This window comes from Muscardinus avellanarius (assembly GCF_963383645.1).
Source record: "Muscardinus avellanarius genome assembly, chromosome: 3".
Classification (NCBI taxonomy): Eukaryota; Metazoa; Chordata; class Mammalia; order Rodentia; family Gliridae; genus Muscardinus; species Muscardinus avellanarius.
The window spans coordinates 167,605,779-167,633,738 of record NC_137788.1 but is presented as its reverse complement, the minus strand read 5'-3'; the positions used below and the strand labels follow the sequence as shown (position 1 = coordinate 167,633,738).

The following is a 27,960-nucleotide window of genomic DNA, read 5'->3' as shown; positions in this document are numbered from 1 at the left end:
CCCCCACCCCTGCTCACCTCTGGATGATGAACTCCCTGGCCCCGTCCCACAGGTGCCCATGTACGATCCACTCGTCCACAGTCTGCAGGTAGGGCCGCACAGTTTCTACCCAGAGAGAGAACAGGAGGGAGACCTAGGGACAAGGGCATACATGGTCAGCGCTCAGAGCTCCTGGCACTGGGTTAAGATAAGGCTTACACATTTAAAAAATGCCATTTTGCCGGGCGTAGTGGTGCACACTTGTAATTCCCAAGCTTGGGAGGCTGAGACAGGAGGATCGCACAGGTTCGAAGCCAGCCTCAGCTACTTAGAGCTACTTCGTGAGCCTCTCAGCAACTTAGTGAGACCCTGTTTCCAAATAAAGTATAAAATAGGTCTGGGAGTATAGCCCGGAGGTAGAAGGCCCCTGGGTTCCACCCCAGTACCACCAAAAATAAATAAATAAATAAATAAATAAAAAATGCCATTTAGGAAGAGATCTGATTTCAGCTGGGCACGGTACCATACTCCTGTAATTTCATTACTTAGGAGGCAAGACCCTAAGCAACTTAGCAAGACCCAGTTTCAAAAAAATGAAAGGGCTGGGAGAATAGCCCAGAGGTAAAATGTCCCCGGGTCCAACCCCAGGAGTGACCTCAGGTGGACTACTGTGCAGGTAAGCTACACTGAATGACAGGCTGCTTCCTACTCTTCCCAGCCAGCTGTCTGAGCCCAGGAGCTTCTTATTAGACCCAATTTATCCTAACCCTGCATGCAGACTGTTACTAAGATAATATAAACGGAGGACCTAGAAAGTTACAGACCCCTGGAATAAAGGTCGAGCTGAAAGAAAATCTGTGCTCTCACTTGCTGATGTCCGAGGAGACCAGCAGTCCTTGAAAAGAAAGCATAAACTAAATATAACCCAGAGTCTGAGGGCAGCGGCATATCATTTTGGGGCACCCCATTACTTATTGTGATGCTTTCTCTCGCACTTTACAGTAAACATCTTTAACTTGAAAACAACCTGTTCCAGATCATTATTTCTAGATGGGCCGAGGAAAAAACTCATGGAGTGGGAATACACAAACATTAACAGTACCACACACACAAAAACAGTGATTGAATTTCTGTGTGTGTGTGTGTGTGTGTGTGTGTGTGTGTGTGTGTGTTACTGGGAGTGGAACTCAGGGGCTTTTCTATCTCCGGGCTATACTCCCAGACCTATTTTATATTTTATTTAGAAACAGATTTTCACTAAGTTCCTGAGAGCCTCACTAAGTAGCTGAGGCTGGCTTTGAACCTGTGCGATGTTCCTGTCTCAACCTCCCAAGTGCTGGGATTACAAGCGTGCACCACCACGCCCGGCTTTCTTTCTTTTTTTTTTTTAACAAAGAAATTAAAATCCAAAAATCACATCCTGTAAAATCCTTATGATAAGTTCATCTAAGCCAGGTGTGGTGACACATGCTGATAATCCCAGCATTTGGGAGGCTAAGTCAGGATGATCACAGTTTGTGGACAGCTTCACCTACTTAGGCCCTTTGCAACTCAGTGAGAACCTGTTTCAAAATAAAGAATAAGAAAATAAGTCTGGGATCCAGGCATAGTGGCACATGCTTGTAATCCCAGCATTTGGGAGGTTGAGACAGGAGGATCACGGTTCGCGGACAGCCTCAGCTACTCAGTGAAGCCCTTTGCATCTCAGTGAGACCTATTTCAAAATAAATAAAAAATAGTGCTGAGGTGTAGCTCGGAGGTAGAATGCCCCTGGGTTCCATCCCTAATACCACAAAAATAAGAAAGAGACAGACAGACAGACAGACAGACAGAGAGACTGGATTTCAGACAGGCATAGTGGCACAAGTCTGTCATTCCAGTACCTGACAGGCTTAGACAAGAGGATAACAGGTTTGAAGACAGCCGTGGGAAGGAAGCCTCATCCTTTCTGGTGATCTTGGCAACCACAGCTAAAAATTCAGTTTTCTGTGCTCTTGAATTTGGAAGCTAGTTTAAAACTCTGAGCAACTGTGGAACACACTGATTTCAGCATAACCTCACAAAGAACTGTCATAGCTACCTACGATCCTTTACCATGCACTTAGCCAGGTCCCCCACATACCGTCTGCTCAGAGGCTTCTCCAACACTGTCATATTCAAGAATGGCCTTATACAGGGTGTTGAGCAGGTGAGATGCCCGGACGACATTTCGAGTGTCAGGTGGAACTTCTGCTACTCCAGTACTAAACACTTTGTGCAAAACCTTGAGCTGAGCCAATCGAGGAGACAACTTGTCCACCACTATTGCAAGAGTTATCGTGGTATCTGTGGGTATCAATAAGTCAAATTCAACAGCAAGGAAAAACATCTGTGTTCAAAATGTGATATAAATACTAACAATGCTAAGTTATTTCTCAAAGAAAGGCACCACAAAATGGAGAGTGGTACATTTTAAGCTCATATTGCAAGAAACCAGTTTCCCTGAGGAAGAAAGAACTCCTACAAACCAAGTAGAAAAAGATAGCTCATCAGAAAAATAGTACATAAGCCGGGCGTGGTGGCGCATGCTTGTAATCCCGGCACTTGGGAGGCTGAGACAGGAGGATCGCATGGGTTCGAAGCCAACCTCAGCTACATAGTGAGGCTTTCAGCAACTTAGCGAGACCCTGTTTCCAAATCAAATATAAAAAAGGTCTGGGAGTTTAGCGTGGAGGTAGAAAGCCTCTGGGTTCCACCCCTAGTACCACCAAAAAATAAAAAATAAAATAAAAAAAATAAAAACTTCTTTGTTAGCCGGGTGTGGTGGCGCACGCTTGTAATCCCCACGCTTGGGAGGCAGAGACAGGAGGATCGCGCAGGTTCGAAGCCAGCCATGCGCACTGGCTTAGAAGACTGTGTTTCCAAATAAAAAAATAGGTCTGGGAGTGTAGCCCGGAGGTAGAAGAGCTTCCAGGAACCCCAGTACCACCAAAATAAAAAGAAAAGAAAAATAGTACATAAGCCGGGCGTGGTGGCACACCCTTGTAAGTACTGGGAAGTACTTGGGAGACTGAGACAGGAGGATTGCAGGTTCGTGGCCAGCCTCAAATACTTACTGAGCCCTTCTGCAACTTAGTGAGATCCCGTTTCAAAATAAAGAATAAAAATTGGGCTGGGGCATAGTTCAGAGGTAGGTTCAACCCCACCACCACAAAAAAGAAAGAAAAAGAAAAAGGACACATAAAAAAACAGGTGATTCACAGAAAAAAGAAAAAGACAAGTGATTTTCTTTCTCTCTTTCTTCTTTGTAATTACGACCTTTCCTTCACCCTCATAGAAAAGGTAACCCAATACCTCGTGTAGTTTTTTTTTTTTTTTTTGGTACTAGGGATTAAAACCAGAGGTATACTTCCTCTAAGCTACACCTTCAGTCCTACTTTATTATTTGAAACAGGGTTTTGCTAAGTTGCTGAGGCTGTCCTTGAATCTGTAATCCTCTTGGCTCAGCCTCCCATGTCCTTGGATTACAGCCATGTGCCACCATGCCTAACTAAGACAAGGAGTATAGAAAGATATTCAACCTCACTTATAATGAAAGAGCACAAATTAAAAAATGCCATGGTGGCACACACTTGTAATCCCCAGTACCAAAAAAAAAAAAAAAAAAAAAGTGTTTGCCAGGAGTGGTGGTACATGCCTATAAGCCCAGCAGCTTGGAAGATTGATGTAGGAAAACCACAAGTTCAAAACCATTCTTGGAGCCAAGTGTGGTGGTGCATGCTTGTAATGCCAGCATTTGGGAGGCTGAGACAGGAGGATCACAATTCATGAACAGCCTCAGCTACTTAGTGAGGCCCTTTGCAACTCAGTGAGACCCTGTTTCAAAATAAAGAATAAAAAAATAGGGGGTATAGCTCAGAGGCAGAATGCCCCTGGGTTCCATCCTCGGTACCACACAAGTAATAAATATAAAAATAAATAAATAAAAAAAAATCCATCTTGAGAACTTAAGACCCAGCCTCTAAAAAAATAATAGAGCTTGAGGGTGCAGCTATGATATGCTGGTCAGTGGTAGAGAACTCATGGGTTCATTGCCCAGCACCCTCAAAAATACACTTGAGAATTACTTATTTTCCATGTAACTTTTTTTTCTTTTTGCAGTGCTGAGTATGGTACTCAGAGGTATTCCACCTCTGAGCTATACCCCCAGCTCTATTTTTTATTCTTTATTTTGAAACAGGGTCTCACTGAGTTGCAGAGGGCCTCACTAAGGAGCTGAGGCTGGATTCAAACCTCCACGGTCCTCCTTTATCAGCTTTCCAAATGCTGGGATTACAAGCATGCGCCACCATGCCCAGCTTTCCATGTAACTTTCAATCCTTATATCAATGAATAACTTAAAAGGCATTCAAAGCAGGAGTTATGTGTCTTATAAGTTAAAGAACATTTAAATACCATTACTGATGATACACTTCTCAATTTCTGTAAGTTCCTTTTTGAAGCTAATGAAATATTTGTACAGGGCCCACATGAAAGCCTGGTAGGTTCTAAAGGGAGCTTCAGTTGACTTCGTAGGAATGGAACTATTTCCAGGTAATAAGTTTTTGGAGCTGTGTCCCATGACTTCATCAATGAACTCCTGGAGTCGAAACACAACCTGGCCATATGCTGCTATTTGCTCCAGTACAGATTGTAAGCAGTCCTATCACAGAAGCAAACCATATCATTTAAAGTCAGCCTTCCATAAACATTCAAACTAATTTTTCACTCACTATAAGAGACAAAGTAATATAATGATATTTAATTTTATATTAAAAGGTAACAGTAAGCATTAATTTCTATGAAATGCAAAATTATGGCTTATATTTTAAAAAAACACATAAAGCCAGGCACAGTGGCTCACGCTTGAAATCCCAGTAATTGGGAGTCTGATGCACGAAAAGATCACAGGTTCAGGTCAGTCTCAACAACTTAAGACTCTGTTTCAAAATAAAAAATAAACCAGGCATGGTGGCGCACACTTGTAATCCCAGCACTTGGGAGGCGGAGACAGGAGGATCGTGCAGGTTCAAAGCTAGCCTTAACTACTTGGTGAGGCTCTCAGCAACATAGTGAGACCCCGTTTCCAAATAAAATATAAAATAGGTCTGTAAATGTAGCCCAGAGGTGGAAGGTCCCTGGGTTTCAGCCCTAGTACCACAAAAAATAAATAAATAAAATAAAAAATAAAAAATAAAATAGGACTGGAATTGCAACTTGGCGATAGAATGCTTACTTATTCTCATTCTTAAATTACAATACATACAAATGACTTACATGTGTCAAATGAGTTACCATGATGTTGTTTCTCACAGTTACCTTCCCATCTACCAGCTGAAATAGAAACAGCTTTTTTACCCCTGAAAGTAACCTGAAATGAAAGAAACAGGTAAGTGTACTTTAAGTCTAGGAAAATATTCAACATAGTATATCCAAGAAATCTTTATTAAAGACTCAGGATCAGGGGATAAATAAAGCTGGATGATAGCCTTGTGTGGTGGTACACACTTGTAATCCCAGGACTTGAGGGCTTAGGCAGGCTTGAAGCCAGTGTCAGGAACTTAGGAAGACCCTGTTCCCAAATTTAAGAAGTAAAATAAGGCTGGGGTGTAGCTCAGATGTAAAGCATCCCTAGGTTCAATCCCCAGCACACACACACAAAGAATGAAAGGTTGGATGATAAGGAAATATAAACCACCAACCTTTGTATCTGATTATTTTAAAGCTCAAGATATTTCAACATCATCTTGGAGGCAAGTCTAAAACAGTGTTTTCAAAGCACCCAACATGATGACCCAGAGAAGCCATCCCAGGCAGCTTGGCAAGAGCACCAGCCACTCAGCAAAAAGAGCACGATGTCAGCTTCAGGTATTGGCATAGGAGTGCTCATCACCACACTGCCTAATAAAAACAGGCAGTAGAAAACTTTGCTTTGAACTCAGATATTAAAATTGATGAAGTAGGCTGGGTATGGCTGTGCATGCCTGTAATCCTAGCTTGTGGGAGTCTGAGATAGGAGCATCACAGATTCGAGACCAGCCTCAACAACTTAACAAGATGTTGTTTCAAAAAAACACAAGTGCTGGGGATAACTCAGAGGCAGAATGCCCCTGGGTTCAATCCCCAGTACCACCAAAAAAAAAAGAAAAAGAAAAATTTGATGGCCTAATCCAGTAAAACCGTAAAGTACTTAAAAATGGAAAAAGAAGCAATTACATAAAAATCTCCTACTCACAGTCTAATCTGAAATCTGAACTTCATCTCTAGTGGCCTATTGTCCATTTGCATGTGAAAACCCCTGAATACTTTCCTTTACAAAGTCAGTCTTGCTTCTCACTAATAGTCTCCAAAGCTATTTAATCAAGTTAATAGATCTTACCATAGGGTTTCCCGAATAACCTGTGTTTCTGTAACAAAAACCCGGTCACCTGGAACATACAATGGATCGCTGCTGTAGAGGTGCTGGTCCCTATTAGACAGCAAATATCAAATGTCAATATTACTTGTCTCAATGAACACATGTAATTTAGTGCTAACTAAACTAGCAAACATTCAGCAAATGAACAGAACAATGGCTTAGTTACAATGCCCTAACAAACACCTCCACATTTTATTTTCACATACTGGAATACTTTTTTTGCAATACTGGGGATGGAACCCAGGGGCATTCCACATCCGAGATACACCCAAGCCCTATTTTTTATTCTTTATTTTGAATTAGGGTCTCACTAAGTTGCAGAGAGCATCACTAAGTATCTTGAGGCTGGCCACAAACCTGCGATCCTCCTGTCTTAGCCTCCCAAGTATTGGGATTTCAAGTGTGCACTACCACGCCCGGCTGTAAAATACTCTTAAAGAAGCATTTTCAGAGTATCTCCAATTGTTTATTGCTGGCTTAGGCATACGTTTAAAATGATGCAATATGTTTTTTGAGAAACAGTAAGTGGTTTGTGTATGTGGTACTGCGGATTGAACCCAGGGGTGTTCTCCTCTGAGCTAAACACCCAGCAACCTCACTGCCCTTCCCCATTTTTTTTTTTTTTTTTTTTTTTGATAACTGGGGATTGAACCCAGGGGGTGTTCTACCTGAGTTACAACCCATCTATTTTTATTTTTGGTTTTAAAACAGGGTCTCACTAGTTTGCTCATACTCCAAGTTGTTGAGGTTGGTCTGAACTTTCAATCTTTCTGTCTCAGCCTCTCAAATCCTAAGATTACAGGCATTTGCCACCACACCCAGCTCCGCAGCCCTTTTTTATTTTTTAATTTTGAAACAGGTGTTGCTGAATTACAATACACTGGCCTCAACTCTGCAAATCACTTGTTTCAGTTTCCAAGTACTGAGATTATGAGGATGAGCCACTACACCAAGTTCAATAAGTGTTTTTTTTTTTAAAAAGATACACTAAGACAGAAATTAAAAAATGGCCTAGCCGGCCGTGGAGGCGCACGCTTGTAATCCCAACATTTGGGAGGCTGAGACAGGAGGACTGCAGTTCGCAGACAGCCTCAGCTACTTAGTGAGGCCCTCTGCAACTCAGTGAGACCCTGTTTCAAAATAAAGAATAAATGGGGCCAAACTCATACGTTGGAGAAAAAATAGCCTCTTCAACAAATGGTGCTGGGAGAACTGGCTATCCATTTGTAGAAAGATGGAACTAAATCCTTACCTTTCACCATGCACAGGAATCAACTCAAGATGGATCAAAGACTTAGAAATTAGACCAGAGACTGTGAAGTTATTAGAGGAGGGCATAGGCTAAACACTCCAACATATAGGCACAGGCAGTAACTTTCTCAACAAAACCTCCAAAGCTCAGGAAATTAAAGCAAGAATTAACAAGTGGGATGGCATCAAATTAAAGTTTCTTCTCATTAAAGGAAACTATCAAGAATCTAAAGAGAAAGGCCACAGTATCCAGAATATAGAAAAAGCTCAAAAGACTCTACACTAGCAAAACAAACAACCCAATCAAGAAATAGGCAACTGAACTGAATAGACACTTCACAAAAGAAGAGACACAAATGGCCAATAGATACATGAAAAGATGTTCAACATCATTAGCCATCAGGGAGATGCAAATCAAAACTACACTAAGATTCCATCTAACCCCAGTCAGACTGGGAAGCATAAAGAAATAAAATAACAATAAATGCTGGCGAGGATGTGGGGGAAGAGGAACTCTTTTACACTGTTGGTAGGAGTGCAAACTTGTTCAGCCACTATGAAAATCTGTGTGGAGATTCCTTAAAAAAATGGGAATAGATCCACCATATGATATGATCCAGCTCTACCACTCCTGGGTATTTTTCCAAAGGGGTTGAAATTAGAGAATTACAGCAACATATGCATACCCATGTTCTTAGCAGCACAGTTTGTAATAGCCAATATATGGAACCAAACTAGATCTCCATCAACAGATGAATCGATTGGAAAATTATGGGAAATACACACAATAGAATTCTATGCAGCTATAAATAAGAACAAAATCATGTCATTTGCAAGAGGATGGAAAGTCCTGGAGAGCATTGTTAAGTAAGATCATATGTTTCCTCTAATATGCTCAAACTAGGGAGTATTAGGGATACCAGAAGGACACCAGGTAATGGAAGAGTAATCTGAGCAAAATTTGATTGGAGGGAGAGGAGAGGAAGAAGGCTGAGCTTGATTAATGAGGGGCTATATCCAAATATGTGTAAAAGTATGAATATAGCATGGTTGGGTACCCTGGACATTCATTGTTGGGAGGGGGGAAAGGGAGAACGGGGATGGGGAGGAGAGGGGACCAAGCACAGTTTAAAAGTATACCATTTATATAAATAAATAAATAAATAAAATAAAGAATAAAAAAATAGGGTAGGGGGTATAGCTCAGAGGTCAAATGCCCCTAGGTCCCATCCCCAGACCGGGGAGGAAAAAAAAAATGGCCTAATATATACCAATACATTCACACTGAAAATAACAAAATCAAAACACAGTGTAATTAACAATAACATTATTATTATTATTATTATTATTGTTATTATTTGTGGTATAAGGGATTGAACCCAAGGGCATTCTACCATTTTACCTCCAAGTTACAACCCCAGCCATTATTTATTCTATTTTTTTAAACAGGGTATCACTAAGTTGCAGAAGGCCTCACAAGTTGCTGAGGCTGGCTGCAAACCTGCAATCCTATTTAACTGGGCTTTAATTTCTTTATTTTTTTTTCTGGTGTGTGTGTGTGTTTAATTTCTTTATTTTTTTTTTCTGGGGTGTGTGTGTGTGTGTGTGTGTGTGTGTGTGTGTGTGTGTATTTTACTGGGGATGGAACTCAGAGGCTTTCTACCTCTGGGCTATACACCCAGACCTATTTTACATTTTATTCGGAAACAGGGTCTCACTAACTTGCTGAGAGCCTTGCTAAGTAGCTAAGGTTGGCTTTGAACCTTGTGATCCTCCTGTCTCAGCCTCCCAAGTACTGGATTATACACATGTGCCACCACACTCAGCTAATTTCATTTATTTATTTATTTATTTATTTATTTATTTATTTATTTATTTAGTGGTACTGGGAATAGAACCCAGGGGCAATCGACCACTGAGCTACACCCCCACCCCTATTTTTTATTCTTTATTTTTGAAACCGGATCTCACTAAGTTGCAGAGGGCCTCACTAAGTAGCTGAGGCTGTCCGTGAACGGTGATCCTCTGGTCTCAGCCCCCCTAATGCTGGGATTACAAGCATGTGCCACCACGCCCGGCATAATTTCATTATTTTAAAGGATGACTAATAATAATCATTCAATTAGAGATTTATTTATTTACTTATTTTTTGGTGGTACTGGGGTTCCTGGAAACCCTTCTCCGGGCTACATTCCCAGACCTATTTTGCATTTTTATTTTGGAAACAGGGTCTCTTAAGCCAGCAAAGCTGGCTTCGAACCTGCATGATCCTCCTAACTCTGCCTCCTAAGCATGGGGATTACAAGCGTGTGCCAGCAAGCCCGGCCTTAAAAACACATTTAAATTTCAAGTAAGAGCCGGGCGTGGTGGCGCACGCTTGTAATCCCCGCACTTGAGAGGCAGAGACAGGAGGATCACACGGGTTCGAAGCCAGCCTCAGCTACTCAGTGAGGCTTACTTAGTGAGACCCTGTTTCCAAATAAAATATAAAAAAGGTCTGGGAGTATAGCCCAGAGGTAGAAAGCCTCTGGGTTCCACCCCCAGTACCAATAAATAAATAAATAAATAAATAAATAAATAAATAAATAAATTTCAAGTAAGGCCAATTTCAGGAGGCTGAGACTGGAGGATCATGGTTCATAGACAGCATCAGCTACTTAGAAAGGCCCTCTGCAACTTAGTGAGACCGTTTCAAAATAAAGGATAAAAAATAGGGCAGGGGGTGCAGTTTGGAGGTTGAATGCCTCTGGGTTCCATCCCAAAACCTGTAAAAAAAATAATAAATTTCAAGTAAGTTACTTGATTTAAATCACCAATCCAAGCCAAATGATTAAACATCAAAGTTTCTTCTATCATTACATTAAATGAAAAACTCAGCTACTTACCAGACAGCAGCTAAATTGGAGTGCAAATGTAAGCTGTGCAGAATCCGTGAGGGCCTGCCTGCCCAGTACTGATGAACCACATGCTCTTCCAGCCAGCTTCGGCAATCTGGTTCATCTACTACAAGGAAATTTAATAAAAATGAGAAAAAACAATACTTGGCCAGTAATATCTGGACTTACAACTCCATTCAGATATACACCTGAAAACAGCTCTTCAAAGCTATTTAACCACATATAATATTTACTTAAACATCACTGGATCAAAAGTAAAAAAAAAAGAATTGCTCAATTTTAAAATGACCCTGTGAATAAAAAGATGCAAACACTATATTCAAACTATATAAAAAACCATTCAAATTTTATTTAAAATTACATACAAACAAAATAGGAATTAGGGTATAGCTCAGAGATAGAATGCTCTTGGGTTCAATACCTAGTACCACAAATAAACAAGCAAGCCAGGCATGATAGTGCATACCTGTAATCCCAGTATTTGGGAGGATGAGCAAGGAGGATTGCAGGTTTGCAGCCAGCCTCGGCAACTTAGTGAGCAATTAGGAACAAGAGAAGAGATGTTCATATAGAAACTGGACAAATTTTACAATATAGCTGAATGAAAAGGGTAACAGGAACGGTGATTTCGTTGAGAGCACCCCTTCATATTACCCCAGGGTAACACAAGGCTGTAACTATCTTCTGTATTTCTAACTTTTTAATAAACTTCTTTCATCTTCAATAAGAGTCCAGGCTATTGCATATCTATCCTTAGCTTAGGACAAGAACCTGCAGATTTATGGGAATAGTCTTGGGGAACCTAACAAAGGTCCCCAGGGACAGTTTACCAAACCATAACAGTCCAAATCATAGCATCTTCTTTAACCGTAACTGTAGTGGTATTGGGAAGAGGGTTTAAAATGTATTAATGTGTCAATACTGGGAAAGATGTCCAATCTTAAAATATATCTTCTTTAGTAAGAAAGCTAGGGTTAGCTAACATGTCCTTGCATTCCTAAGAACAATTTAACACATTTTGGGGGAGAAGACGAAAGGTAAAAGCCTGTGTCTGGAGACAGAGATGCCTCCCCCTCAGGCCATAAATCTGGGCCTGTGTTTGGAGACAGAGATGTCTCCCCCTTTAGGCCATAAATTCGGCTGGAGAGATAACAGAAGCAGAGCCGGGGTTGGAGATAAGGGGTAACATGATCTCCAAAATCAGAGGGACCTGCTGGACTTAGACAGGATAAAAACTCAGTAAACTGGAGTCCTTTGGCATTTTCATTCGAATTGCCCCCCCTGTGCCCCTCTGCGGCACAGGGCTGTAACTATCTCTATATTTCTATCTTTTTAATAAACTTCTTTAAATCTTCAGCAGCTGTCCAAGCAATGAATACTTATTCTTAGCTTAGGACAAGAATCCACGATTCTTCTGTTTGTCTGTCTGTGTGATAGTGGGGGGGGGGATTACTTCTCCACACACACACCATGCACATCCCTCCCCCCAACCTATTCCCGCAACAGTAACATCTTTGGTGCCCAACATTTTGGGGCAACGTGGGGCACATGGCTCAGTAGTTTTCACAGGACTTTTTTCCCAGTGGGTCAGTGGGCAGCAGTAGCTTTAGCTCCAGCAGTAGCTTTAGCTCCAGCTGTAACCAGCTGTAAGGATCTCAGGGTTGAGACAATTGTGGCAGCCTTGGCTACAGTAGTGTGGGGAGGGAGAGTTCAGAGTTCCATCTGTCCATATAATCTGTCCATAGGCAGTTTTTTTTTTTTTTTTAAACAGGCTAAGTTTGCCGGGCGTGGTGGCGCACACTTGTAATCCCCGCGCTTGGGAGGCTGAGACAGGAGGATCGCACGGGTTCGAAGCCAGCCTCAGCTACTTAGTGAGGCTCTCAGCAACTTAGTGAGACCCTGTTTCCAAATAAAGTATAAAATAGGTCTGGGAGTATAGCCCGGAGGTAGAAAGCTCCTGTGTTCCACCCCCAGTACCACCAAAAAACAAACAAACAAACAAACAAAAAAAAAAACAGGCTGAGTTTAAAGCTCTATCACTAACTCAAGTAATAGGTGCTGGCATTCTTAGTTAATTATTTACCCGGTAGAAGGGGTGGCCATCCTCAGACAAATTCCACTACTGCAGGCTGCCAATTCAGTTTACAATAATGGGGACTTGAGCAGGAGATGGTGGCACATGCTTTTAATCCCCGCGCTTGGGAGGCGGAGACAGGAGGATCGAGCAGGTTTGAAGCCAGCAGCACTGGCTTAAGAGACCTTGTTTCCAAAAATAAAATAGGTCTGGGAGTGTAGCCCGGAGGTAGAAGGGCTTCCAGGAACCCCAGTACCACCAAATAATAATAAAATAATAATAATAATGATAATAATAATGACTTGAAAAGGAAAAGACAAAAAGACAAATGCTTTAAAAAAAAAACTCTGGCTGAACACCAATCCCACAAAAGCCTGGGCTCAAGTCTGTTTTAAGGGTGGAGAGCAAGGGCATCTCTGGCGTAAATGGCCTCAAACACAAGGCCACAAAAGGCCTTCCGAGGCCCAGCTCACAGGGGGAAGGGGACCATTAAACAAAAACTATATTCTGTATTTCTATCTTTTTAATAAACTTCTTTAAATCTTAAAAAAAAAAAAGAAAAAAGAAAAAAGAAAAGGGTAACAGAAGAAAATTTACGGACAGCATAATACAAGTTATGTTATTTAAACACAGAATACATGTCCAATATAATGTGTTTCACAAGAACTAAGCATGATAAAAACATAGCAAATACATTAGAACGCGTGTCAATAACTGGGATGGCAGAGAAAGGGAAATAGTAGTAGGAATTTGAAATAACATTAGAAAAATTAAATAGAGCCAGGCATGATGGCACACACTTGTAATCGCAGTACTTGGGAGGCTGAGACAGGAGGATCCCACAGGTTCAAAGCCAGCCTCAGGTACTTAGTGAGGTTCTCAGCAACTTAGTGAGACCCTGTTTCAAAATAAATTATAAAATAGGTCAGGATGCAGCCCAAAGGTAGAGGAAAGAAAGAAAGAAAGAAAGAATTAAATAAAGTAAAAAGACCCTAAACAACCTAGTGATGATCATGTGCTCTGAACTGAGTAACAAAATTAATACCATATTCTGTCCTGGAAGTCGAACTCAAGAATTTTCAAAAAAAAAAAATAATAATAAGATAACCAGAAAATCATTAGGACCCGAAGTCAATTTTAAAAACTTTCTATAAACCAGGTGGTGGCATATGTTTGTAATCTCAGTACCTGAAAAGAAGAGACAGGAGGCTGGCAGGTTCACAGCCAGACTAGCAACTTTGCAAATCCCTCTGCAACTTAGTGAGACCTTGTTTAAAAATAAAATATAAAACAGGACTAGGGGTTTAGCTCAGAAGTAAAATGCCCCTGGGTTCAATCCCCAGCACTCAGAAAACAAAACTTTCTGTAAGCTGGGCATGAAGATGCACACTGTCATTCCAGTACTTGGGAGGCTGAGACCGACAGATTTCAGATTCACAGCCGCCTCAGCAACTTAGGGAGGCCGTCTACAAATTAGTAAGTCCCTGTTTCAAAACAAAATAGGGCTAGAGGTATAGCTAAGAGATGGAATGCCACTGGGTTCAACCCCTAGTACCATAAAAATAAGTAAAATAAAAGTACTTTCTATTTGACAAAGTTCAAGCGCAGGGACAAGGACTGGGTGCTAGTGTTAGCCTCACAGCTGTGCGGCCATGGGAAAACCATTCTTGTCTTCATCTCCAAAACTGAAATGTAGAACTGGATAATCTAATGTCTAAGGTTACTTCCAGCTCTTTGTAGACTCTACCAGCTCATAGTTTCTCATTAAAAACTGAAAAAGTAGACATTAATTAAAAAATAAAATGCACAGATCTTTCCTTTTATTTATTTACTAACTTCAGCAGAGATAATCCTCCAATAAAAAAATAAAGTTATTAGAATTACTATGAAAAATCCTTGTACTCTAGCTACTGTTTTGTTTTGTTTTGTTGGTATGTGTGTGGTACTGGGTATTGAATTCAAAGGCATTCTACCTCCAAGCTGCATCCCCAGCCCAATTTTATTTATTTGGAAACAAGGTCTTGCTAGGTTGCTGAGAGCCTCACTAAGTTGCTGAGGCTGGCTTTGAACCTTTCGTCCTCCTGTCTCAGCCTTTCAAGTATTGGGATTATAGGCATGTGCCATGGTGCCCAGATTGCTGCCACTTTTTTTAAAGAGGTGCAGGGGCTAGAACTCAGTACCTTGTTACACTGCTACTTCTTAGGTACTATATAAACAACATCTACTAATGGTCTAAGATTTGTTTCGTAAAGATGACAGAGTTTACCAATACCTGACCGAGGGAACCAATCTCAAAGCCAACCCTCCCTTCAGGAAATTCCTATCAGAAAACACCAGCAGCAAATCATATACAAACCTTTCCAGCTGACTCGAGGACCCAACTTTCTGTTTTGATCCTGTTCTTCTAATGGGGTCCTGTCCACCTGTATCCCAGAGTCCTCCCTGCTTAAAGGCTGTTGGACATCATCTTCTTCACTATCTTCAGACCAATTCTGATTTAAGAAGGAAATATATCTTACCCTTAGAAACTACAATTACATTTATGTAGGCTTAAAAATTAAGAAAATTTCACAAGAAAAGCAAAAACTTTGAAGTAACATGAACAGAAATGCAAATTCCAAATGAAACACTTTCTTAAATCTTTTTAAAGTACCTATGATAAAAATGTAATGATCTGGGTTGGCAAAATACCTGATATCACTCCTCTGTGTTTGTGGTACTAGGGATAGAACCCAAAGGTTCTACCTCTGAGCTACACCTCCAGTCCTATTTTATTCTTTTGTTTTTGAAACAGGGCCTAAGTTGTGGAGGGCCTCACGAAGTAGCTGAGGCTGGCCACAAACCTGTAATCCTCCTATCTCAGCCTCCCAAGTACTGGGATTACAAGCATGGGTCACCACACTCAACATATCCTTTTAATTCTTCTGGAAAGATAAACCAAGGAGTATAGGTAGGTCATGAGGTGGCTCTCTGCCTAGACTTTTTGAAGAACCTCCATGCTAATCTCATTAGTAGATTACTAATTTATAATCCTACCAACAGTGGATCCATGTTCCTTTTCCCCACAACCTCACCAGCATTTATTGTTTGTATTCTTGATGGCTGCTCTAATTGAAGTTACATAAAATCTTATTGTAGTTGTAATTAGGGTGTGTGTGTGTGTGTGCGCGCGTGCACGTGCGTGTGCTGGGGATTGAACCCAGAGAACACATATTCTACCTCTGAGCTACATTCCAGCCCTATTTTTTATTTTTATTTTGAAACAGAGCCTCACTAAGTAGCTGAGGCTGGCTGTGAACCTAAGATCCTCCTTTCTCAGCCTGCCACATACTGCGATTACAAACATATACCATTATGCCCAGCTTGAATTCTTTATATATTTTAGACATTGGCTCTTTATTAGGAGAGGAGTAGTTAGCAAAGATTTTCTCCAATTTTGTAGGTTCTCTTTCATTTTCCTAGCTGTGCAGAAGCTTTTTTTTGTACTAAGGGACTAAACCCATGGCATTTTTTTTGGTACTAAGGGACTAAACCCATGGCATTTATGTCTGAGCTTCACCCCTAGCCCTATTTTTATTTTTATTTACTTATTTTGCGGTACTGGATATGGAACCCATGGTCATTCTACCTCTGAGATATACCCCAGCCCTATTTTGTATTCTTTATTTTGAAACAAGGTCTCAGAGTTGCAAAGGGCCTAAGCAGCTGAGGCTGTTGCGAACCACAATCCTCTAGTCTCAGCCTCCTGGATGCTAGGATTACAAGCGTACTCCACCATGCCTGGCTTAAGTTGCTAAGGCTGGCCATGAACCTGTGATCCTCCTGTCTCAGCCTCCCAAGACCTGGGACTATAGATATATACCACTGTGCATGTGCCTCCTAGCTCAGAAGCTTATTTTTTTATTTTTTTAATGGTGCTAAGGATTGACCCAAGCTCTCATGCATGCTGGCAAGCACTCTGCTACTAAGCTAAATCCCCAGCAAAAGATTTTCATTTGATGCCACCCCCTTCACTGAGTCTCGGGTTTATTTCCTGAGCTTTAGGGTCTTTATTGAGAAAGTCTCAGCCTTTGCTTATATGATGGCAGTTGGTCTTAGGTTTTCTTCTAGTAAATGCAAGGTTTCTGCTCTTTTAGGTCTATGATCCATTTTAAGCTGAAATTTGTGTAGTTTCACTCCTGTATATATGAATATTCATTTTCCCCAGCACCATTAAGTTGAAAAGGCAACTTTTCTCCAATGTATATACCTGGCACATTTAAAAACAAATCAGCTGGCTATAATTTATTTCTGTATCTTCTATTATACTCCAACGGTCTGTTTTTAGGACAACACCATGCTGGCTTCATTATTAGAGCTGTGTAGCATAATTTAAGATCAGGTACTGCGATGCCTCCAGTATTGTTCTTATTACTCAGAGGTGCTCTGAATATTCTGAGTCTTCTTCCGCCATATGGATTTTTTTTTTGCATGTCTGGGGATGAAACCCAGGGGCATTCAACCCCCGAGCTACACCCTCTGACCTATTTTTTATTCTTTATTTTGAAACAGGGTCTCACTAAATTGCAGAGGGCCTCACTAAGTAGTAGCTGAGGCTGTCCACGAACCGCAATCCTCCGGTCTCAGCCTCCCAAATGCTGAAATTACAAGTGTGCGCCACCACACCTGGCCCACCCTATAATTTTAGGACTAAAGCTGGGCATGGTGGCACATGCTTGTAATTCCAGCATTTGGGGGGCTGAGACAGGAAGATCGCAGTTCACAGACAGCCTCAGCTACTACTTAGTGAGGCCTTTTGCAACTCAGTGAGACCCTGTTTCAAAAATAAAGAAAGAAAGAATAAAGCTGGGTGTGGTGGCACACGCTTGTAATCCCAGCATTCGGGAAGCTGAGACTGGAGGATCGTGGTTCGAGGATAGCCTCAGCTACTTAGTGAGGCTCTCTGCAACTTAGTGAGACACTGTTCCAAAATAAAGAATAAAAAACAGGGCAGGTGATGTAGCTTGGAGGTCAAATGCCTCTGGGTTCCATCCTCAGGCCCACAAAAGAAAGAAAGAGAGAAAGAAAAGAAAAGAAAGAAAGAAAGAAAGAAAGAAAGAAAGAGAAAGAGAGAAAGAGAGAAAGAAAGAAGAAAGGAAGATAGATAGACAGGGCTGGGAGTGTAGCTTGGAGGTAAAATGCCTCTGGGTTCCATCTGCAGTACCGCCAAAAAAAATTTTAGGACAATTTTTTTCTATTCCTGTGAAAAATTATATAATTAAAAGAAATTCCACTGAATCTACAGATTACTTGGGTATTATAGGTCACTTCTCTTTAAGGGATATCTTAAAGTGTTCACCCCACTCAATTTCCTAGTACTAATGAGTCCAATGGAATCTTAATAAATCTTCCATAATAAACTACTCTTAGTGGAGAACATTCCTATTTTAGCTATGATGCTCTAGGGTAGAATAACCCATTAAGGTTATTTACGGCACCTGGGCACGTATTTATATTTTCAACAGCAAAATCAATGCAACTTACTGGTGTGTCCACATTTGGACCAAGGTCAATTTCTTCACCTTCCATCAAGTATTTTCCCCAGTCAAAATCATCTTTCTTTTCTAAAATATAACAGAAGAACCTCATCATCTTTATCACAAATATGGGGAAAGAAACAGTATGATTAGAAAAAAATCTAAACAAAATTCAAATGAAAATATGCTCAGTAAACCAAAATTTAAAAACATTGAAACACTTTAGTATATTGATATTCTAAGACTTTTTACATTTTAATTAACTTACTCTCAAAAGTAAGTTTTCTCTTTATATAATGAAGGTAATTTAAATTACATGGTGGCACACACTTGTAATCCCAGCATTTGGGAGGCTGAGACAGGAGGATCGCGGTTCGCATACAGCCTCAGCTACTTAGTGAGGCCCCTTGCAACTCAGTAAGTCCCTGTTTCCAAATGAAAAATAATAAAAAATTGAGCTGGGGTGTAGCTCGGAGGTAGAATGTCCCTGGGTTTCACCCCCAGTACCACAAAAAATAATAAATAAATAAATTACAAAGTGAGAACTTATATTTGAAGTAAAATTTTGCATTGACACCTAAAGGAACAAAAATACGTTAAGTTTCATAGGTTTTTATAACTTTTAACAGCTCAATGTCTAGTAACTAAGTAATAAAACAAATTTATCTCATTTCTTATTTGTTAAACTATGTGGTAACTTACCCATTTCTTTTTCTCTTGGTGTTTCCACATAATTGCTGTTTGAAGGAGAATCGGAGAGACACAGAAGGAGAGACAAAATAGAATAATGTGCATCTGTCTTAAAAAAAAAAAAAGACAAAGAACATGAATCACTGGACTGGGTAATGAAAACTAGCCAATGGCAGTCAGTCCCCGACCCTTCTTCCTGGTCTTAGAAAACTTGAGTTGTGCCAGGCTCACAGGGGTGCAAACCTAAAACACCAGTACTTGGGAGGCTGAGAAGAACTGCAGGTTTGTGGCCAGCCTCAGCAACTCAGTGAGGCCCTCCACAACTTGGTGAGACCCTGCTCCAAAACAAGAAACAAAATAGGGCTGGGCTGTAGTTCGGAAGTAGAATGGCCCAGGGTTCGATTCCTAGTACTACAAAAAAAGAAAAGCAAGCACAAGTTGTACCTAAATAAACCTTAACCTCTACTTTATTTTCATAGTCAAATGTTTATACATAAGGTAGCACACAAAGCCATCTGAGGTCTGAATTCTATACTTATAAAACAAGTCTAAGACATCTGAGTGGAGGACACTTTTTATTCCTACAATATATATGTAATACCGTGTGTGTGTGCATGTGTGTTTGTGTATGTGTGTGCATGTGTGTTTGTGTATGTGTGTAACAGATAAGAGATAGATGGACTGAACCCAGGGGCATTCAACCTCTGAGCTATACCCCCAGAACAATTAAAAAAAATTTTTTATTGGTGCATTGTAATCATACATCTTAATGGAGTACAAGATAGTGGAGACATACATGTACACATCACCCAATCAGCCCATACCCAATTCCCATCCCATTTCCTCCCCTTCCCTCCCTCTCATATTTGGCTTAGTGATTGACTTTTATGTTTGTAAATGCACATCATGTACATTATGAAATTTCTCTTTCCCCCTCCCATCACCCTCAGGTTGCCTTATTTGCTCATCTATAGCATCTCCTTCATCTAGAGTTCCTCCTATGACCCACTTGCCCAATTTCTTACTTTTTATGACTGACTAATCTCATTTAGCATGTTTTCCAGTTCCATCTATTTCCCTGAAAATGACATAATTTTGTTCTTCTTTATGGCTGAGTAAAGTTCCACTGTGTACATATCCCATAGTTTTGTAATCCATTCATCTGTTGATGGACATCTCAGCTGGTTCCATAGCTTGGCAATTGTGAATTGTGCAGCTATGAACATAGATATGCATGCATTAGTTTGGTTACCATTCTTTGGGGTAGATTCCCAGAAGTGGTACTGCTGGATCATATTCTGAGGGATCCTCCATACAGTTTTCTAAAGTGGTTGCACTAATTCGCAATCCCACCAACAATGTATTAGAGTTCCCACTTCTCCACATCCTCACCAGCATTTGTTGTTTGTATGTTTAATGATTGTCATTCTAGTCGGAGTGAGGTGAAATCTCAGGGTAGTTTAGATTTGCATCTCTCTGATTGCTAATGATGCTGAGCATGTTTTCATACATTGGCCATTTGAATTTCTTCTTTTTTGAAGTATCTAATTAGTTCACTTGCCCCCCCCCCTTTTCAGTTCTGGGGATGGAACCCAGGGACAGTCTACCTCCAATCCACACCCCCAGGCCTATTTTTTATTTATTTTGAAACAGGGTCTAACTAGCCAAGGCTGGGCAAGAACCTGCAAACCTCCTGCCTCCGCCTCCCAAGTACTGGGAATACAAGTGTGCACCACCACACTTGGCTCACTTGCCCATTTTTTTATTGGGTTATTTGTTTTCATAGTGCTGAGTTTCTTGAGTTGTCTGTATATTCTAGATATTAGCCTCTATCGGAGGAATAGTTGGCAAAAATTTTCTTCCATTCTGTCGGCTCTCTGTTTAGGTTCAGTTTAATGAAATCATACATATTTATCCACCTTTCAGTTTCTTGTGCTTTTGGGGTCTTGAGAAAGTTTCTGCCTGTACCTATGTGTTGTAGTGTTAGACCTATGCCTTTCTCAAGGAGCTGCAAGGTCTCTGCTCTGATTTCCAGGTCTTTGATCCATCTTGAATTGACTCTTGTGCAGGGTGAGAAAGTGGGATTTATTTCTATTTTTTGCATACAGTTAACCAGTTTTGCGAACACCATTTGTTGAACAGGCTGTTTTCCAATGTATGTTTTTGGCTCCTTTGTCAAAAATCAATTGGTTATACGTATGTGGATTTGTTTCTGAGTCTTCTATTCTGCTCCACTGTATCTGTTTTTGTGCCAGTACCATGCTGTTTTTACTACTATGGCTTTGTAGTACAGTTTTAAAGTCAGATATTATGATTCCCCCCACCCGGTTTTTGTTGCTAAGAAGTACTTTGGCTTATCCCCCCAGAACAATTTTATTTATTTTTTTGTGTGTGGTACTGAGGGTGAAACCCAGGGGCTTTCTACCTCTGGGCTATACTCCAGGACCTATTTTATATTTTATTTGGAAACAGAGTCTCACTAAGTTGCTGAAAGCCTTAATAAGTAGCTGAGGCTAGCTTCGAACCTACGTGATCCTCCTGTCTCAGCCTCCCAAGTGCGGGGATTAAAAGCGTCCGCCACCACGCCCGGTGAACAATTTTACTTTTCGTTGAACAGGGTCTCACTAAGTTGCTGAGGCTCAAATAGGTGATTCTCCTGTCACAGTCTCCCAAGTACTAGGATTATAGGAGTCAGTCACTGTACCAACCGAAACAGGGCCTATTTTCATCAATGGCCCTTGGCTGGCTTCTGGTGACTGAGTTCTTAAAAATGTTTGGTCAGAGGGCTATACATGCTTAGATCTCAAACTAGGCTACACTAGTTTGTCTAGATAACTTGTGTGAACAGTGTACTTTATGTAACATTCACTTTCCTTTGGGGAATCTGAACTTCAGTAACTGCAGTTGGTCATACAGGTATTAGGTGCTCACGTGACATATGACACCCTACACACACATGCACACACACACACCACCAACAACAAAAAAAAACCTAAACTTCTGGGCTTAGATTACATCAATACTCAATACCTGACAAGGAGTTGGAGACTGAGCAACCATCTGAACTGCTTAGACACAGCACAGACATCGGATTTATCAGATAATTTTTTTTTCTTTTTTTGCAGGTCTGGGGATGGAACCCAGGGGCATATGACCTCCGAGCAACACCCCCTGCCCTATTTCTTATTCTTTATTTTGAAACCGGGTCTCACTGAGTTGCAGAGGGCCTCACTAAGTAGCTGAGGCTGTCCGTGAACCTCCGGTCTTAGCCTCCCAAATTCTGGGATTACAAGCGTGCACTACCACGCCCGGCTCAGATAATAAATTTTTTTAAACTATAATTAATATGCTATAGGCTGCAATAGAAAAAGTAGATTATAAGCAAGAGATGAGAGCTGTCAGTACTGGGGCCTGTGAAGGATGGGATAGGGGCACAGGGTAAAAAGAGGTGGCTGGATATGATCAGTGCATGCTCAGTCATGTCTGGAAGTACCACACTGACACCAATCAGCATATATAATAATAGGTCTTCATTTTATTTTTTTATTTTTATTTTTTTTGGTGGTACTGGGAGTGGAACCCAGAGGCTTTCTACCTCCGGGCTATACTCCCAGACCTATTTTATACTTTATTTGGAAACAGGGTCTCGCTAAAGTTGCTGAGAGCCTCACTAAGTAGCTGAGGCTGGCTTCAAACCTGTGCAATCCTCCCGTCTCAGCCTCCCAAGCACGGGATTACAAGCCTGCGCCACCACGCCCGGTTTAAAAGGTCTTCATTTTAAAAAGAGCATGTAGGCAACACAGAGAGATGCAAATCCAAGGAAGAACAACAACAATGGGCTCACAGCAGACTGACAGAATGGAGAACTGTCAGTCTGACATTTCCAAAGATTTTTTTTTTTAGGTACTGGGGTTCCTGGAAGCCCTTCTACCTCCAGGCTACACTCCCAGACCTATTTTATATTTTTTATTTGGAAACAGGGTCTCTTAAGCCAGCACAGCTCGCTTCAAACCTGCACGATCCTCCTGTCTCCGCCTCCCAAGCGTGGGGATTACAAGCTTTTTAAATTGAAGAAAGAAAAAATAGAAAAATAATGAAGAGGACAGAACAGATATGCAAGAACTATGGAGCGACTACAAAAGACATCTGTAATGGAAATCCCAAGAAAAGAAAGAAGAGATATTTGGAAAAATAACAATTTCCCTAAATTAAAGACAAATATAAACCATAAAAGGTCAAAAAACTTGTACATTCTTTTGTGTGTGGTACTAGAGGTGGATCCCAGCACACACTACCTTTGAGCCACACTCCCAAACCCTTTTTTTTCTTCTTTTTTTGAAACAGGGTCTTGCTAGGTTGGTGGAAGTCTCATGCAGTTGCTGAGATTTTCCTTGAAACTTCCAATTCTCCTGCCTCAACCTTCCAAGTCCTGGGCTTACAGGTGTGTGCCACCATACCTAGCTCCTTTTTTTGATTTGAAACTGGGTCTTGTAAAGTTGCTGAACCTGGCTGCAAACCTGCAATCCTTTTGTCTCATCCTCCTATGTATTGGAATTATAGGTGTGTGGAACCACACCCAGCCTCTACATATCCTTTGTTTTATATATGGGGTTTTTTTTTTTTTTTGGTGGTATTGGGGATTTAATCCATGAGTGTTCTATTTCTGAGCTATATCCTACATCTATTTTATTTTTTATTTTAAAACAGGATCTCACTAAGGTACTGAGGGCCTAAGTTGCTGAGGCTGGCCTAGAACCTGTGATCCTCCTGTCTCAGCCTCCCCAAGCTAGATTATAAGCATCATGCCCAGCTCATATCTTTTTGGAGGGCACAACCCAACCCATTACAGATGGCAATGCTTTCCAAATTGATCTAGTATACTGTGTGTGTGCATGTGTGTGTACATACTACTAGGGACTGAACCTAGGAGCATTCTGCCTCAAAGCTACACCCCCAGTCCTATTTTGTCTATAATTTTAACACAGGGTCTCACTAAATTGCAGAGTGCAGAGGGCCTAAATTGCTAAGACTGACTACAAACTTGCAATCCTCCTGTCTCAACCTTCTAGGTACTAGAATTTCAAGCATGCATTTGCATTGCCACACCCGGCTCCCAGGCCTTTTTTTTTTTTTTTTTTTTTTTTTTGGTACTAGGGATTAAACCCAGGGGCATTCTACCTCCAAGATATAACTCAGCCCTATTTTACTCTATTTTGAAACAGGGTCTCACTAAGTTTTTAAGGCTGGGTACAAACCTTTGATCCTCCTGTTTCAGCCTCCCAAGTACTGAGATTACAAGTATGCACCACCACCCAGCCTATTTTTTATTTTTAAACGGGGTTTCACACCTGGCTTCTATCATACTTTTTATTATTATTGTAGAATGTATGTCTTCCACTTATTAAAAAAAAAAAAAGTCAGCACTATGGCACATACCTGTAATCCCAGTACTTGGAAGACTGAAAAAGGAGGATTGTAGGTTTGAGGCTCAGGAACTTAGCAAGACCCTCAGAAAATTAATGAGACCCTGTTTCAAGATAAAAAGTAAAAGGCTGGGGTGTATCTCAAAGGTAGGATGCCCTTGGGTTCAACCCCCAGCTCAGAAACAAAAAATTCGAACACAAATTTTTGGGGGGCTTTTTTTTTGTTTTGGTACTAGGGACGAAACACAGGGGCATTTTACCTTTGAGATACACCCCCACCCCTATTTATTCTTTATTTTGAAACAAGGCGTAAGTTGCCTAGGGTCTCACTAAGTAACTGAGGCTATCTGTGAACTGCAATCCTCCCATTTCAACCTTGCAAGTAAAGGGATTACAAGCATACGGGACCATGCACAGCTCCTCACACACAGTTCACACACAAGAGATCCTGTTCTAGCCAGCGTGGTGGCTCATACTTATAATCCCAGCATTTGGGAGGCTGAGACAGGAGAATCCGGGTTCGCAGTTTCAGTTACTACTTAGTAATGGCCTTTGCAACTCAGTGAGACCCTGTTTCAAAATAAAGACTAAAAAATAGGGCTGGGGGTGTAGCTCAGAGGTAGAATGCTTCTGGGTTCCATTCCCAGTATTGCAAAAGAAAAAAAAAAAAAAAGAAATCCTTTTCTAGCCAGTAGACAATACTAAAACAGAGTGAATGTTTAAATATTAACAGAAATAAGCTAACATTTCTCAGAAAAAAATGAAATATTCCATGGAGACTTCATAACTGAAGACATACCTTTATTTCCTTTCTGCTGGGAAGTGACGCATTTAGAAATTCTTCAGTCAATCTTTTCCAACTAGCAGCTTTGCTGAGGTCAGAATGAATGATGAATTTTTCGTAAATTCTAAAGTATAAAAAGTTATCTAATAAGTTTAAAGCTGTAATAACAAGGAGCTCTTTAAGAAAATACACATATACCTGAACACATACATAAATACATATAGAACTTACCCTTCTATTGTCTTTTTTATTTTGTGGCTGTTGACATCCAAGAAACGATGAAATCTAGTAAAGATAAAATGCAGTTCTTATGCCAATTCTCATAGCTCAGCAGACTTGCCACACCATAACCCTTCCAAGTGCCCGCACATTGCTAAACACCTTCCAGAGAGCACAGCTCTCACCATTAGCTCTACCATCAAACAGGAAAAGAATCACCATGTCTCAGAGACTGCTCAGACACCCTTTCCTCAGGACACAGGTACACTGAGACTCCCTGTCCTCTAGCTCCTGTCTTCCCCAAAGGCCCTGAGTCTGGGTCCAGCATACACCCCCAGCCCTTTTGTTATTTTTAGTTTGAAGCAGAGTCTCTCATAATGGAAATGTTGTGTGTGTGTGTGTGTGTGTGTGTGTGTGTGTGTGTGTGTTACTGAGTACTGAACCAAACCCGAAGGTGTTCTAACTCGATCCATACCCATAGCCTTATTTTATTTGGGGGAGAGGGAACTGAGTCTCACTAAATTGCTAAGAGTCCCACTAAGTCGTAAGGCTGCTGGTTAACCTAAGTACTGAGATTACAGGAATCTGCCATGTTGCCCTTCTAAGTATAACACCGTTTTACCTATCATAATTTAGTTCCTCAATCTGAAAAAGGAAAGAGTAACTTCTCTTGTCTCTGCCCAATTCTAAAATAGTGAATATCTGCCTACTGCCAAAATATTAACAGAAAAATTACTTGAAATAAAGCTTTTTGTGTGTGTGGTACTGGGGTTGGAACCCAGGGGCTTTTCTACCCCGGGGCTATACTCCCAGACCTATTTTATACTTTATTTGGAAACAGGTCTCACTAAGTTGCTGAGAGCCTCACTAAGTAGCTGAGGCTGGTTTCAAACCTGTGCAATCCTCCTGTCTCAGCCTCCCAAGTGCTGGGATTACAAGCGTGCGCCACCATGCCCAGCTGAAATATAGCATTTTAAATTTATGCCACATGAGCTATTTCAAACATTACTATTTTTATAAATGACAAATAGGAACTGAGTTTATTATTTCAAAAACTTGGCATGCTTTAAACATGAAAACTCCTTTACTCTACTATAAACAAAATGGGTTCTTTTTTTTTTTTTTGGCAGTACTGGAGATGGAAGCCACCGACATTCTACCCCCAAGCAACACCCCCAGCCATTTTTTTTTTAATTCTTTATTTTGAAACAGGGTCTCACAGAGTTGCAAAGGGCCTCATTAAGTAGCTGACATTGTCCCCGAGGTCATCCTCCTGTCTCAGCCTCCTGACTGCTGAAGGTACATTTTTTTAATTAAATTTTTTTTGTGATACCACTGAACTACACCTTCCAGGTGTGTGTGTGTGTGTGTGTGTGTGTGTGTGTGTGTGTGTGTGTGTGTTAATTACTGGAGATGAAACCCTGGGTGTTCTACCTCCAGGCTATACTCCCAGCTTAGTTTTATTTATTTGAAAACAGGGTCTCAGCTAGGTTGATAGCTAGGCTGATAGCTCACTGCTGCCCCTGAACCTGTGATCCTCTTGTCTCAGCCTGCCAAATACTGAAATTACAGTCGTGAGCCACCACGCACAGCCAAAAATAAACATATATATTTTTTTTCGAAGTGGGTGTTACACACCGGGCAGAGCAGGAAAGAGAACAGAGGCCGATCTGCTCTCTAGGTGCACAACCCACGCTAAGGAAGGCCTGACGCCCACAACCCACTATTCAAGGTCCGAGCTGTGCACCACAGGCGGCGGGCACCACCGAGGGGAATCGAGGCGGCGGCAGCACCAGCAGGCCCGTAGGTGTCCCAGGCACCAGCACCGGCACCAGCAGCCGGGCACCAGCAGGCCCGTAGGTGTCCCAGGTAGCAGCACCAGCAGCACCGGCACCAGCAGCCGGGCACCAGCAGGCCGGTAGGTGTCCCAGATACCGGTACCAGCCCCAGCCCCGGTACCGGCACCAGCAGCAGCAGCAGCGCCGGCGTCCGCAGGCCCGCGGGAGCCCCGGGCAGCACCAGCCAGCCGGCCGGAGCCCCCGCGGCGCGGGCGCCACCCCAGCACTCCTCCCCGGCCCGCGCCGCCCGCACCTGAAGTTGGACCAGGCGAAGCTGAGGGCCAGCTGGAAGTTGGGGTCCGCCTCGTCCCGGAGGCCGGTGACACGCCGGACGAGCTCGCGCACGTCGCGCTCCTGCTGCCGGTCCAGCCGGGCCCAGCCCGCGCCCGGCCCCGCCATGCCTGCGTGTGCCCGCCCGCGCTCGCGCGGCGCTACGTGGTATCGCGAGAGTTGAGGCGCCGTCCTCGCGAGAGTTGGGCCGCGGCCCTCTCCGCCGGCGACTCGCCGGCTCCTGCTCTCGGCGGAGCGTAAGGGTCGTGTGCTCCTCCAGCGGTGATCTACTGAGTTCATCCCACTCCGACGACGGCCCAGTTCTGCTTGTGTGACCTCCACTTGAGGTAGGGTAGAAGAAGTAAAAGAACCAGGTGAAAGGAGGTGCAAGAGAGGAAAAGCAAATAAATTCCAACCCCGAAGTTTTGCGCACCCCCCCCAGCTGCCATTCTCCAGGCCACTCTCCTCCAGAATTCCTTTGAAGACCACCACAGTATGTCAGACGCAGACAAAATATCGAGCCCCACCACCTCACACCTCTGTTTTAAGACTCTAGGGTTAATCACATTAATTTGTGAATTGG

The 27,960-nt window shown here is 41.8% G+C and overlaps 1 protein-coding gene across 2 annotated transcripts in view; it reads right to left on the bottom strand.

Moving 5' to 3' along the window:
• The window catches only part of TUBGCP5 (tubulin gamma complex component 5), a gene marked incomplete at both ends in the record, with an annotated part of 50,262 nt that extends 22,756 nt beyond the window's left edge, over positions 1-27,506 (bottom strand). Inside the window, 12 exons of one of the 2 annotated variants that reach the window (XM_080690410.1) lie at positions 18-133; positions 2,102-2,304; positions 4,414-4,660; positions 5,275-5,368; positions 6,377-6,466; positions 10,552-10,669; positions 14,994-15,129; positions 18,161-18,240; positions 18,856-18,952; positions 25,066-25,174; positions 25,282-25,335; positions 27,361-27,506. In XM_080690410.1, coding sequence (XP_080546536.1) covers positions 18-133; positions 2,102-2,304; positions 4,414-4,660; positions 5,275-5,368; positions 6,377-6,466; positions 10,552-10,669; positions 14,994-15,129; positions 18,161-18,240; positions 18,856-18,952; positions 25,066-25,174; positions 25,282-25,335; positions 27,361-27,506 — 1,490 coding nt within the window. The remainder of the gene's footprint in view (positions 1-17; positions 134-2,101; positions 2,305-4,413; positions 4,661-5,274; positions 5,369-6,376; positions 6,467-10,551; positions 10,670-14,993; positions 15,130-18,160; positions 18,241-18,855; positions 18,953-25,065; positions 25,175-25,281; positions 25,336-27,360) is intronic. The other variant, XM_080690411.1, reaches the window with a different exon arrangement.
• Between the last annotated feature and the right edge of the window lie 454 nt (positions 27,507-27,960).